General features: G+C 41.0%; 1 protein-coding gene across 1 annotated transcript in view; it reads left to right on the top strand.

Moving 5' to 3' along the window:
- The window catches only part of CCDC38 (coiled-coil domain containing 38), a 65,330-nt gene that overhangs the window by 11,070 nt on the left and 41,655 nt on the right, over window positions 1–12,605 (top strand). The window contains exons 3-4 of the mRNA XM_023230647.2: window positions 6,335–6,435; window positions 8,009–8,174. Of these exons, the coding sequence (XP_023086415.2) occupies window positions 6,335–6,435; window positions 8,009–8,174 (267 nt within the window). The remainder of the gene's footprint in view (window positions 1–6,334; window positions 6,436–8,008; window positions 8,175–12,605) is intronic.

Genomic DNA, 12,605 nt, shown 5'->3' with positions numbered 1-12,605 from the left:
TTGAGGCTTCATAGGCATTTGTTGAATGAATGAAAGAGTGGATGAAAGGAAGATTTGAGATACAGACACTCAGAGGGGAAGGTCATGTGAAGAATGGAGGAAGAGATTGAATGAATGAAAGAGTGGATGAATGAATTAATGAATAAATAGAAGAATTAGGACAAGACAAATACAGTGTCAGTAAGGAGCAAGGCTAAGAAAGGAGTGAGACTGTGTGAGTGTGGTAGACAGAATAATGCCCCCCCAAATGTTTCCACATTCTAATCCCTGAACCCTGTGAATACATTATGTTACAGGGCAAAAGGGACTTTGCAAATGTGTATAAGTTAATTACCTTGATATGGGAAGGTTATCCTGGATTAGCCAATGGGCCTAATATAATCCAAGAGTCCTTATAAAAGGAGCATCAAAGACAGAGAAGGTGATGTGACAATGGAAGTAGAGACTAAAGTGATGCACTTTGAAGATGGAGGAAGAGACCACAAATGAAGGGACGCAGGCAGCCACTAACAGCTGGAAAAAGAAAGGAAATGATTCTCACCTGGAACCATCAGAAGTAACACAGCCCTATCAACATCCTGATGTTATGCTCAAAGGATTCATTTCAGACTTCTGGCCTCCAGAAGTATAAGAAAATAAATTTGCATTGTTTTAAACCACTAGGTTTGTGGTAACTTGTTACAGCTGCAATAGGAAACTAATACAGTGAGGCAGAGAACAGAAAGGCTTCTCCCAAGGTTGTTAATTAGTAATGGCAGGGATTTGCAAGGCAACTTAGAGAAGAACATAATAGTAACAAAAGGGAGAGGATTAGAGTTTAGAGTTTAGAGTAGCCAGGATTCAGCTACTAGAATTTGATTTGTAGAACTAAGCAGATCGCTTATTGCTAAAATGGAGTATTGGAGAGAGGTTGAGCCTAGTGTCCAGTTTGCTCAAGAGCTGGTAGAATGAGACTCTTTGTTGAGGCAGAAGACTATGATTAATGGTGGAATTTGATGTACATTGCAGGTATGGGGTGCTGTAAGGGGTTGAATGCAGACCCCAAAAGATATTTCCACCAAGAGCCTGAAAATGTGACATTGTTTGGAAAGGGGGATCTCTGCAAAAGTAATTAAAGTAAGGATCTCAAGATGAGATCTTCTTGGATTTAGGACAAGTGCTAAATCCAATTACTAGTGTCCTTATAAGAGAACAGAAAGGAAGATTTGAGATACAGACACTCAGAGGGGAAGGTCATGTGAAGAATGGAGGAAGAGATTGGAGTGATGGATCTACAATCCAAGGAATCCCAGGAATTTCATTACCAGAAGTTAGGTGAAAGTCATGGAACAGATTTCCCCTCAGAGCCTCCAGAAGGAACCAAAGCTGCTGACACCTTGATTTTGAACTTGTGGCCTCCAGAACTGTGAGAGACTAAATTTCTGTTGTTTTAAGCCACCCTGTTTGTGGTAATCTGCTACAGCAGCCCTAGTCTTATGTGACTAGGAAAGAAATACAGGGAGAAGGGTTACCTAGGGGCTAGTTCATGTAGTGAGTTTATAATATAGGAAATCTGGTGTAGCGGGTTGAATGGCGGCCCTCCATAAATGGTTGGCCTTCCTATTCTAACCTCTGGAAACTGGGAATGTGGCCTTATTTGGGAAAAGGATCTTTGCAAATGTAATTAAGATAAGGATCTCAAGATGAGATCCTCCTGAATTTAGGGTGGGCCCTAAATTCAATGATAAGTGTCCTTAGAAAAGAAAGAAAAGGGGAAGGCCATGTGAAGTTGGAGGCAGAGGTTGGAGTTATCCAGCCTATGAATGTCTAGAGCCATCAGAAGCTAGAAGTGTGGAAGGATCCTCCCCTAGAGGCTTCACTGAGAGAACATGGCTCTGCCAACATCTTGATTTCATATATCTGACCTCCAGAATGGAGAGAATACATTTCTGTCGTTCTAAACTACTGATTTTGTGATATCTTATTATGGAGACAAGAGGAAACTAATACACTTGGTGTTCAGAAATTTAATTTTCTTCTATTTCTCTGTAACTGAAATAAACTCAGCTTTGAACTTGGAGGGACAAAAATATCATCTTGTCAATTCCAAGACACTTAAACTTGGTCAGTAGAGATTTTAACTCAGGCTTTAAAGATTTTAAGACACTTGGGATAGGGCAGAATCTAAGTTTGTAGAGTTTCTCTTGGAAGAAGAGACGGCTGATTGGGGAAGAGGTGTCCAGCCTACCAATAACTTATCCCCTGGAGGACAATGGTGGCTCCATATTGGGATGTCTGGGGCCCAGCCCTGGCCTGGGAGTGATGGTATATAAGGCATAGGTCCACAGACTCGGGAAACACCACTATATTAGCCAGAGCTCTCCAGAAAAACAGAATCAATAGGAAGGAGATTTGCTATGAGTAATTGGCTCATATAATTATGGAGGCTGAGAGGTCCCATGATTTGCCATCTATAAGCTGGAGACCCAGGAGAGCTGGTGACATAATTCCGTCAGACTCAGAAAGCCTGAGAAGCAGGGGAGCTGATGGTGTGAGTTCCAGTCTTAGCATAGGAGAAGATGAGATGAGATGTCCCAGTTCAAGCAGTGAGGCAGAAAAGAAGAGGTGACTTCTTAATTCCTCAGGCTTTTCTACTCAGACCATCAAGAGATTGCATGAGACCCACCCACATGGATGAGGGCAGTCTACTTACCTGAGCCCACCAGTTCAAATGCTAATCTCACCTGGAAATACCCTCACAGACACACCCAGAAATAAGGTTTAATCTGGGCACCCATGGCCCAGTCAAGTTGACACACATGATTAACCATTACAGGCACCCAGCCCCACATCCTTTGGGGTCCTCAATCTCTGTTGCTCCCTCCTGGTCTCCAGCCTGCTGGCTTTGAGCATCCACACTTCTGCTATCCCAGAGTCCAGCTGCCTGGACCCACCTTCAGCTGTTTCTACTTCATGTTTTTAAGGCCTAAAATTTTATGTGCTGCCTTGACATATTTCAGCCTCACAGGGCCCCAAAAGCCTAACCATAAATCCTCCTGCTGTTGCCAAATATGACCTCCACCTACCAGGAAAGTCTCCCTGCCTGGCTAGTTCCTCTATCAACTGGACCAGCTGCATTCCACCTGGTCTCCAACCTAATGGGTTTCACTGCACTGTCAGCCATGAAATTATTCAAACAAGTCAATCATATCCTCCTGTGGGGACTAGGGGACACCTCAGCCTTTTGTTACTACAAAGTTGCCTCCCACCACTGGTGATTCACTGTGCTCTTGAGTGCAATTCCCATGTGGCCCTGCATTGCAGGCAGCATTCTCATCCCCCAGACTATGAGTATATATGACTTATAAATTACTCTCAGTCCCATCTGTCCAGTGTTGGGTATCATGTGTTCAGCCATCTCATAGTATTTAGGATGGGGGATCCCTCCATCACCATCAGGGTGAATAGGAGATGATCAGAGTACTCTGTGTTGAATCCAAGACTTCCACTCTGCAATTTTCTTTCCCTCTAACCCATGACTTACAGAAAAATGTGTCTGGAGTTTCTATAATCCCAGCCACTCCCACTTTCTATGCTAAATCCTTGAGCAAATGGCTGCTTCTCAGGTAGACTTTAAGCTTCAGTCCATTAATTCCTTAAACTTTGGTCCACTAGCTCTTAGCCCTGGATATACATTACAGCCACCTGGGGGACTCTCAAAATATTCCAGTGCTGATGTTTCCTTGACCAATTAAGTCAGAATCTCTGGAGTTGTGTGGAGCCAAAGTGATTCTAGTGATTTGGGGTGAGAATCATTGAGTTTCTTCACAGGCCCTCTGCTTGCTGGGAGGATATGGAGTCTTTTTGTGAGGTTGAGGTGGACAAGGGATATGGGATATGGGTTGGGGAATGTGTCCTCAGGAATCCTCTTCCTATCTCTGATTTAAGGTGTCAACTCCAGGCTCCCAGTATTCTTGGTCATATGGTTTGGCTCTGTGTCCCTACCCAAATCTCATCTCAAATTATAATCCCCACATGTCAAAGGAGGGACCTGTAATCTCCATGTGTTGAGGGAGGGAGGTGATTGGATCACAAAGGCATTTTGCCCCATGCTCTTGTGATAGTGAGTTCTCACAAGATCTGATGGTTTTATATGTGTTTGGAAGTTCCTCCTTCATGCTTCTCTCTCCTGCCACCTTGTGAAGAAGGTGCTTGCTCGCCCTTAGCCTTCTACCAGGATTGTAAATTTCCTGAGGTCTTCTCAGCTATGCAGAACTGTGAGTCAGTTAAACTTCTTTCCTTTGTAAACTACGCAGTCTCAGGGAAGTTCTTTATAGCAGTGTGAAAATAGACAAATACACTTGACCTTCATTATTGATTTTGAACGCCAAGATTTCCATCCTGCCACATCCCAAGAATTAGAAAGTAAGAAGTAAAGAAATAAAGAGAGAGAAAGATTTGTTTTGTCATATCAAATGTTATAAATAAAAACAGGAAGTCCATGCAGAAATTCAGCTGACTTTTCTTTTACTTTTTTAATGGCCAGCCTTCATTTTTTATTAAGTGTACGAGTCCATGGTTTTTAGTGTATGCACACATATGTGCAACCATCACTACAGCCAATTTTAGAATATTTTCACCCTCCAGCCCCAAGCAACCACTCATCTACTTTCTATCTCCATGAATATGCCTATTCTGGATATTTTATATAAATGGAATCATATAATGTGTGGTCCTTTGTTACTGGCTTCTTTTACTCAACATGTTTCCAAGGTTCATCCATGTTGTAGCATATATTGTATTTCATTCCTTTCTCTGGGCAAATAAGAGTTCCTTGTATGGAAATACTGCATTTTGTTTATCATTCATCAGTTGATGGATATTGTATTAATCTGTTTTCATGCTGCTAATAAAGACATACCCAGGCTGGCTAATTTATAAATGAAAGAGATTTAATGAATTCACAGTTCCACATGGCTGGGAAGGCCTCACAATTGTGGTGGAAAGTGAAAGAGGAGGAAAGTCACATCTTACACGTTGGCAGGCAAGAGAGTGTGTGCAGGAGAACTCCCCTTTATAAAACCATCAGATTTCATGAGACTTATTCACTATCATGACAGCAGCACAAGAAAGAACTCCTCACCATGATTCAATTATTTCCCACTGGGTCCCTCCCACGACACTGGGAATTATAAGAGCTACAATTCAAGATGAGATTTGGGTGGGGACACAGCCAAACCATAGCAGATGTCTAGGTTGTCTCTATTTTTTGACTATTATAAATAATACTGCTCTAAATATTCATGTACAAGTTTTTCTGAGCACCTATGCTTTCATTTCTCTTTGGCATATCCTAGCAGTAGAATTTCTAGGTCATGTGGCAATTCTATGTTCAACTCTTTAAGGAACTGCCAGATTGTTTTCCAAAGTGACTGCCCCACTTAAACATTCCTTCTAAGACTGTATTTGGGTCCAATTTCTCCACATGCTCTCCAGCACTTTTTATTATCTTTGACTTCCTTTTTTTAAGACTCTCTAATCTGGGCAGAGGCTCTCCTTAAGGGTAGTGGCTTTATCTGTTGCTGTTGAAATGGTGGTGTAAGGGTAATGGTGGTATATGTATAGTGGTGAGAAGAAACATATTAATATCTCAAAATTTTATCCTATTATTTTGGTAAAGACCTCCTTATTTTTATCAACTCATTCCTCATGAAGCAGTGAGAGATATGCCAGCGCTGTGGGAAACAGACAGAGACGCTGTGGCTCCTACCCAGGAGATGTGGAGGCAAGGCTGTCTGCATTCTACTGTTAAAGCAAACTAAATATGGCCTGAGAAAGACTCCATACTTCTCTATTTGAGTCCTTGTGAATGAACTGCTACCTAACTTAATAGGCAGACAAAATTGAAACCCTAACTTAAAAGTATGCCCTGTAAAAATAGCTGAGTCTTGGCCTAATCCCAGCAGCCGTACTTCAACCACTGATACACTACTGAGTGTTCAAACTGTGTTCAAATAAGGCAGATGCTGAGCTGTAACCAATCCAGCTGTTTCTGTACCTCACCTGAGATTTCTGTACCTCACTTCCCTTTCTTTATCTATACATTTGTTCTAACCATGAGGCATCCCTGGAGTCTCTGACTCTGCTGTGATTCTGGGGGCTGCCCAATTCACAAATCGTTCATTACTCAATTAAACTCCTTCAAATTTAATTCGGCCAAAGTTTTTCTTTTAACATTACTTTCTCAGAGACCCCTGCATCCCATTCATTGTACACTGGCTGGTGGGAGACTTACTATTCTGGTCAGTAGAGGAAGGATGACAGAATTCATTCATTCATTCATTCTTTTTAACAGATAAAGTAAAGGATGGTTCAATCAAAGAGGACAGACCTTATAAGATCTTTTTCAGAGATCTCTTTCTTTTCAAAGAAAATGAAATGGCAGCAAAGAAAAGGGTAAGGTTTAATTAAAATCACAACCCCAATTAATGTTAGAATCATATCCACTTATATATTGCTCTTATGAACTTTGCTGGGCTAAGACATGGAGTCAACTAGACACAGGTGGTGTGTGCCCCGCACCATGATGGGGAGACAGTGCGAACACAAACGACAGAAAAACATCCAGCTGACAGTGGGCACCGCGAAGATCGCCACCTAACGGAGGAAGAGAGATACACCACAGCAGTCCAGTAGGACAAGTATGGCACACTGTCCTTCACTGATTCCAACACCCACATTTCCACATTTTTTAGATTTCTGAAATTGATATCTAGCTTACATAGATGGGATGTCATACGTCACTGGCCGTGAGTAAAATAATAGCACATCTTACAATAAGTGGCATCTCAGAGTGGAGGAAATACAGTAACAGAGGCATGCCAAGGAAATAGAGAGAAAGGGGTGTTCATCTTTGTTGATGAAAAGATGGAAAAAAGGGTGTTAGTGGTGAGGAGATAAAAGGAGGGGGGTCTTCAATAATCAGATATGGATAAGACAATGTATATGTGTGTGCTGGGAAGGAAGAAGGGATGAAAGTGGAGGAGGGGGTGTTGTTTTCTTATGTGGTATGAAGCTAGATCAATGATAAGGCTAACTTTCCCACTGTGCCTTGCAGAGTTAATCTCACCACTGGTGTGGTCATCACACCTACATGGCGTGGTTCACATTTCAGTAGATTTACTTTCTTTTTTCCCAGAGGTAAAAGTTGATTACAGGACTCTGTCTACCCTAATTAGGATAAGGAAATTATCTACAAATGCTCAACAACAGACTCATCTGTATGTGATGGTTCCTCAGCATGTGTTGTATGGTTTTGTGGAATATACTTAAAATTAAATTAAAAGACGATGAAAGAAATCACAAGCCTAATTTTTAAATATCTACTGGGAAGATCCCTTTCCTCTCAAGTTTTTAATTCCACAGAACCAACCCTTAGAATTTCCTCTTTTTTTTTGACAGTCTTGCTCTGTCACCCAGGCTGGAGTGCAGTGGTGTGGGCTCGGCTCACTGCCACCTTCACCTCTGGGTTCAAGTGATTCTTGTGCCTCAGCCTCCTGAGTAGCTGGGACCACAGGCACCCATCACCACGCCCAGCTAATTTTTGTATTTTTAGTAGACATGGGGTTTCTCCATCTTGGTCAGGCTGCTCTTGAACTCCTGACTTCAGGTGATCTGCCCACCTTGAACTCCCAAAGCACTAGGATTACAGACATGAGCCACTGCACCCAGCCCGGAAATTCCAAATTTTAACTGCATTTTGAGTAAGACTAAATTGTGAAAATGAAACTGAGAGGACATTTTCCAGTCTTATATTTGTGATGTACATATTTAATGAAAGTTAAATGGTCTCAGCTTCATATGAGAAGGAAATTAAAACAACATACATTCCTTCAAGGAGAAGAACCTGGGGTTGTTGTTTTAAAGTTAAGATTTTTGTTGCAAATGTTATTTTCATATATTATCACTAATTTTAAGATAACATACTTTGGTATATTAAAAATTCTTTCCAACTTTTCCACTTGGGCAGGAAAAACTTATGAACCGTCACATGAAAGTCTACCAGAAAACGACTTTTTCATCCAGAGTGAAGAGTCGTTCATACCTGAGCCAACTAGCTTTCTACCCTAAAAGAGGCGGTAGGTCATTTGAAAAGTTTGGGCCAGGTCCTGCTCCGATTTCTAGATTAATAGAAGGTGAGTCGAAATTACTCTTTAAGAACATCATTTTGAATATTTACTATTAATGTCAGGTTTGGGAGCTTTGTTGGAGGGTGGTTAAAACAGACAGTATGCTCTTTTATGTAAGGGAGTCTTAGTAAATGGGGAGTGAGAGTTAGGAGAAACTCTATGTTAAATAAGAAAACATACTTTTCCAGGATGACTGTTATTCATTTTCATAACCATCCTTCCAGGAAGACAGTTACTGCCAAAAGAATATAGTATTAAAGTTTGCAAAAGTGGAAAAAATATAAAGATAATAACTCTGGCCATTCACACTCAGTTCTAGATGTCAAACTTAGAAAGTTTCTAAAGATAAAAAAACCTTGATATCCAAGCCATAGAACTCATGCATCCAGAATGAGGATGCTAATAAAATTAAATGAGCGTACCTGATGTTGCAAATACCTAATCTGGTTTTAGCGACCTTTGGAGGCAACATGTTAAAATACTGTAAGATGATAATTACTACTCAACAAAAGAAGGCAATCTGATTATCAAAGTGTCATGGGGGTATCCTACTTGTCAAACCAAGTAGTACCTATAAATGAGGTAGAAAGTAATTTGAAGTTAATGAAAATAAAGCGATTAATGCTAGGATGATGGAGCAATAAAATCTTCCCCCAAAATGAATGTTTTCCAAATTTTTAAAATAAAAAGTTTAAAATAAGAAAGGAAGGAAAGAAGGAAGGAAGGAAGGAAGGAAGGAAGGTAGGAAGGAAGGAAGGAAAGAAGGGAGGAAGGAAGGAAAGGAAGAAGGAAAGAAGGGAGGGATGGAGGAAGGAAGGAAGGAAGGGAGAGAAGGACATACATCATGCTGTGATAACTTAAAAAAAATTTCTCTGGATCCCAAAGCCCATGCACTTTCTCAAACTGTAAAAAAAATTTTCAGAAGCCAAGCAAACCACTTAGGGAAGGGCTTTAGATTCAATAATTAATGTAGGAAAAGGAAGCCATGTTAACTTATTCAGAAGAGCTTCCAGGTGCATATATAATTGTATGTCAAAGCAGCAAATGATAGGCAGCAAGGTGATGCCAGGGCCTGTACCACAAGTTCTAGGGCATATCTACATTCAATCACATGCCTCATAGTTTGCCTAGGTATAATAGTAAACCTTAGGTCATCAAAAGCATTTACAATTACATGTGATATGTTTTAGAAAGAGTTATACACCAAGTGGCTGGTTTAAAAAACCCAGGACACTCCAGCCGTTCTTAAATAACTCAAAAATATGACTTTGCGGATGACCCCATTCGACAGCATTGCTATTTAACAGAGAGGTTACTGGTCTCTTAAGAGTAGATGTCTTGGATTAATTTTGGGTATGAAGGGAAAAAAAAGTAAATGGCATAGGGTCAACTCTTCAAAAGGAAACAGTAAAATGGTTTGGCATCATCCAAGGCAATCTGGGCTCTGTCAGCAATGGAAACCAGGTTGTCGGTTTCTGCCGACTGCACAGATAAGCAATTTGGACATTTTAACTTAAAATATACAAGTCACCCTCAGACTGTATATCCAATCAGGAGCTGATTTGAGTGAAACCCTTACTCCTCAACCTTACATCCCCTGCCTGAATCCTGATTGAAAACAAACCTACATGAAAGCAAAATGAGCAAGCAACCACACGCTGGGAGGTTAGGTGACTTTATTTTTTGTGTACGCAGTAGTGGCAAACTGCTCGGTCCCCATCAAAGAAATCACACGCACAACTAAGTGTCAGAGACAGATCGGTTCGCCTCCATGAGAGAAGTGCCATTTCCATCTTCGCACGGCTAGCAGCCTGACTCTGGTTTTGCTCTCAAAGCACAACACCTGGGATAGCTGCAGGACTCTCTGTTGCAGTATTGTCCTCATATCTCTCAAACTGGTCTTTACACCCCCAGAGAGTGGTGGAGGTGCCGTCAGGTCTAGGAATGCTAGTGTGTTGGGCAGGGTTTTATTATTCTTGGCCTCTTGATTCAAAGATCTGCCTGACAGCTAGAATAGCCAAAATGGGAAACTTACTATAACGAGTCTACTTAGAGTTGAAGAATAAAATTCTATCAACTCAGCCAGCTAGTACCATGTCAAAGTAGGCTAAAATGGTGAATATGGCTCTAATATTTAGTAAGCTGACAGCACAGGATTTTTTTGGATCTTGAAGTTTATTTTCAATTTGGCCAACCCATCAGAAGTGATCAAATGAAAGCTACAGTAAGCAGTTTCATTCTTTTCTTAAAAATGTTTGAGTAAATGGAACCTGAATCTAATCAAGCAAATATGAGGATTGAAGACCATGTTCAATAACACCATGAGGATACATTATATCAGATCCATTACATGGGAAATTCTACAGATAAATGGACCTCATTTCTTGAACAAATGAATGGCATGGGAAAAAAAAAGTTAGTGTGTGTAGGGTGTAAGGTGTGGAGAGCAGGGGTGGCTGTTATAGATTAAAAAGAGACTTTAGGATCCTTACCATAAAATGTTTAGATTTTAATTTTTAAAACTCCATAAAGGTATTTTTAAGACAACTGGGAAGATTTGAATGCAGGCTGGGTATAAAATGACACTAAGGAATAGTTCATTTTGTTAGGGGTGATGGTGATATTATGGTTACAATTTAAAACTTTTTATCTGCTAGAGTTACATATTAAAATATTCATAGATGAAATGATACAAAGGCTTGAATTTGCTTTGAAATACTCCAGTGAGGGAGATATTAAGGAGGGTGACAATAAATGAGACAAGATTGGTAAAATGTCAATAATGTTGAAGTAGGTGACAGGTACATGGGGGAACACTATATGGCTCTCTGCTTTGAATGTCAGTGATTCTCGTAATATAAAGTATTTTTGTTTGGTTTTGTTTTTGAGACAGAGTCTTGCTCTGTCACCTAGGCTGAAGTGCAGTGGTGCAATCTTGGCTCACTGCAACCTCTGTCTCTCGGGTTTAAGCAATTCTCGTGCCTCAGCCTCCGAGTAGCTGGGACTACAAGCGCATGCCACCACACCTGGCTACTTCTTTGTATTTTAGTAGAGACAGGTTTTTGCCATGTTGACCAGGGTGGTCTTGAACTCCTGGCCTCAAGTAATCCACCCGCATTGGTCTCCCAAAGTGCTGGGATTGGATGTGAGGGCGATCTGGCTGTGACATCTGTCACCCCATTGATCACCAGAGTTGATTTGGCTGATGTGGCTAGCTAGGCGGGTGTCTCATTCCTCCCTCACCCCTCCATGTGCATCCCTCCCAAAGCTGCATCCTCAGTCAAAGACGATGACCATCCCCAATAGGGGAGGACCGGTCTTCCATCAAGGGCATACGAAGCTGCACTCCCCTGCTAACACCTCTAAACAAGCTCCCAAAGTGCTGAGTTTACAGGCATGGGCCACCACACCCGGCCTACAGTTTTAAAATCTATTAAAAAGACAGCTGCATGATAAGTGCTGACAGATTTCATATGTATTTTATTTAATCCTCAACAAAACATCGTTAAATATTTTTGCCTCCTCTTTGTGTCTGATGAAAGTGGCTCACGGAGTCTGTCACTGATTCGAAGTCTCTCAGGGGGTGCAGAATTCAAGCCAAGGCCTGTCTGACTCCAAAGCTTGTCGTTTGTTACCTCCCAATTAACATTATTAATGATCATAATAATCATTGTTACCATTATTAACCTTGAGAAATTAAATGATTACGCATCCCAATTGTATTTTTAAAATAATAGCCAGTAATAATTATTAATAAATTATTGTGTGTTTTTGTAATATATTATGTCATTTTCCTCTTACAACACCATGATGAAGTAGTGTATCTTCCCAGGCTTACTTATGCTTTGGTAATAAACCACTCCTAAATTTCAGTGGCTTCCAATAATAGAGGTTTAATTATCCTTCACTTTCCAACGTGGGTGCTTTTCACTGGGTCTTCTGCTGAAAGAACAGTTCCTGCCTGGGATGTTGCTGGAGTTACAGCAAAGGGAGAAAGGAGAGAAACAGGTGGTGGTTCTTGAAGCTTCTTCCTGGAGGCAACATAAATCCCATCCAATCCCATTCCCTGGGCTGAATCTGTCAACAGGCAAGCCTGACATCAACTTAGTGGGGAAACAGAATCCTCTCACAGAGAGAGGCAGCAAATATTTGGGAACAATAACATAATCAGCCATAGGCAGTATCCTCGTTTCACAAATGAAGAAACTGAGGCATGGAGAGACGGTAATTTACTCATGTTCCCACAGCCAGTAAGAGGTGAAGGTCAAACGTGACCCAGGACGACGTGGGCCTCCTAGGCAGCACAGGCTCACAGGTTACTTGGAAATATTGTTTTCTTTCTATTTCTATTTGCATTTTTTTGCTTTTATTATTACTTTTTGAGACAGGTTCTCACGTTGTCACCCAGGCTTGAATGCAGTGGCATGATCATGACTC

Source organism: Piliocolobus tephrosceles, chromosome 10 (assembly GCF_002776525.5).
Source record: "Piliocolobus tephrosceles isolate RC106 chromosome 10, ASM277652v3, whole genome shotgun sequence".
NCBI classification, from domain to species: Eukaryota; Metazoa; Chordata; class Mammalia; order Primates; family Cercopithecidae; genus Piliocolobus; species Piliocolobus tephrosceles.
The sequence above is the reverse complement of the archived record's forward strand: the minus strand, read 5'-3'. Positions and strand labels throughout refer to the sequence as shown.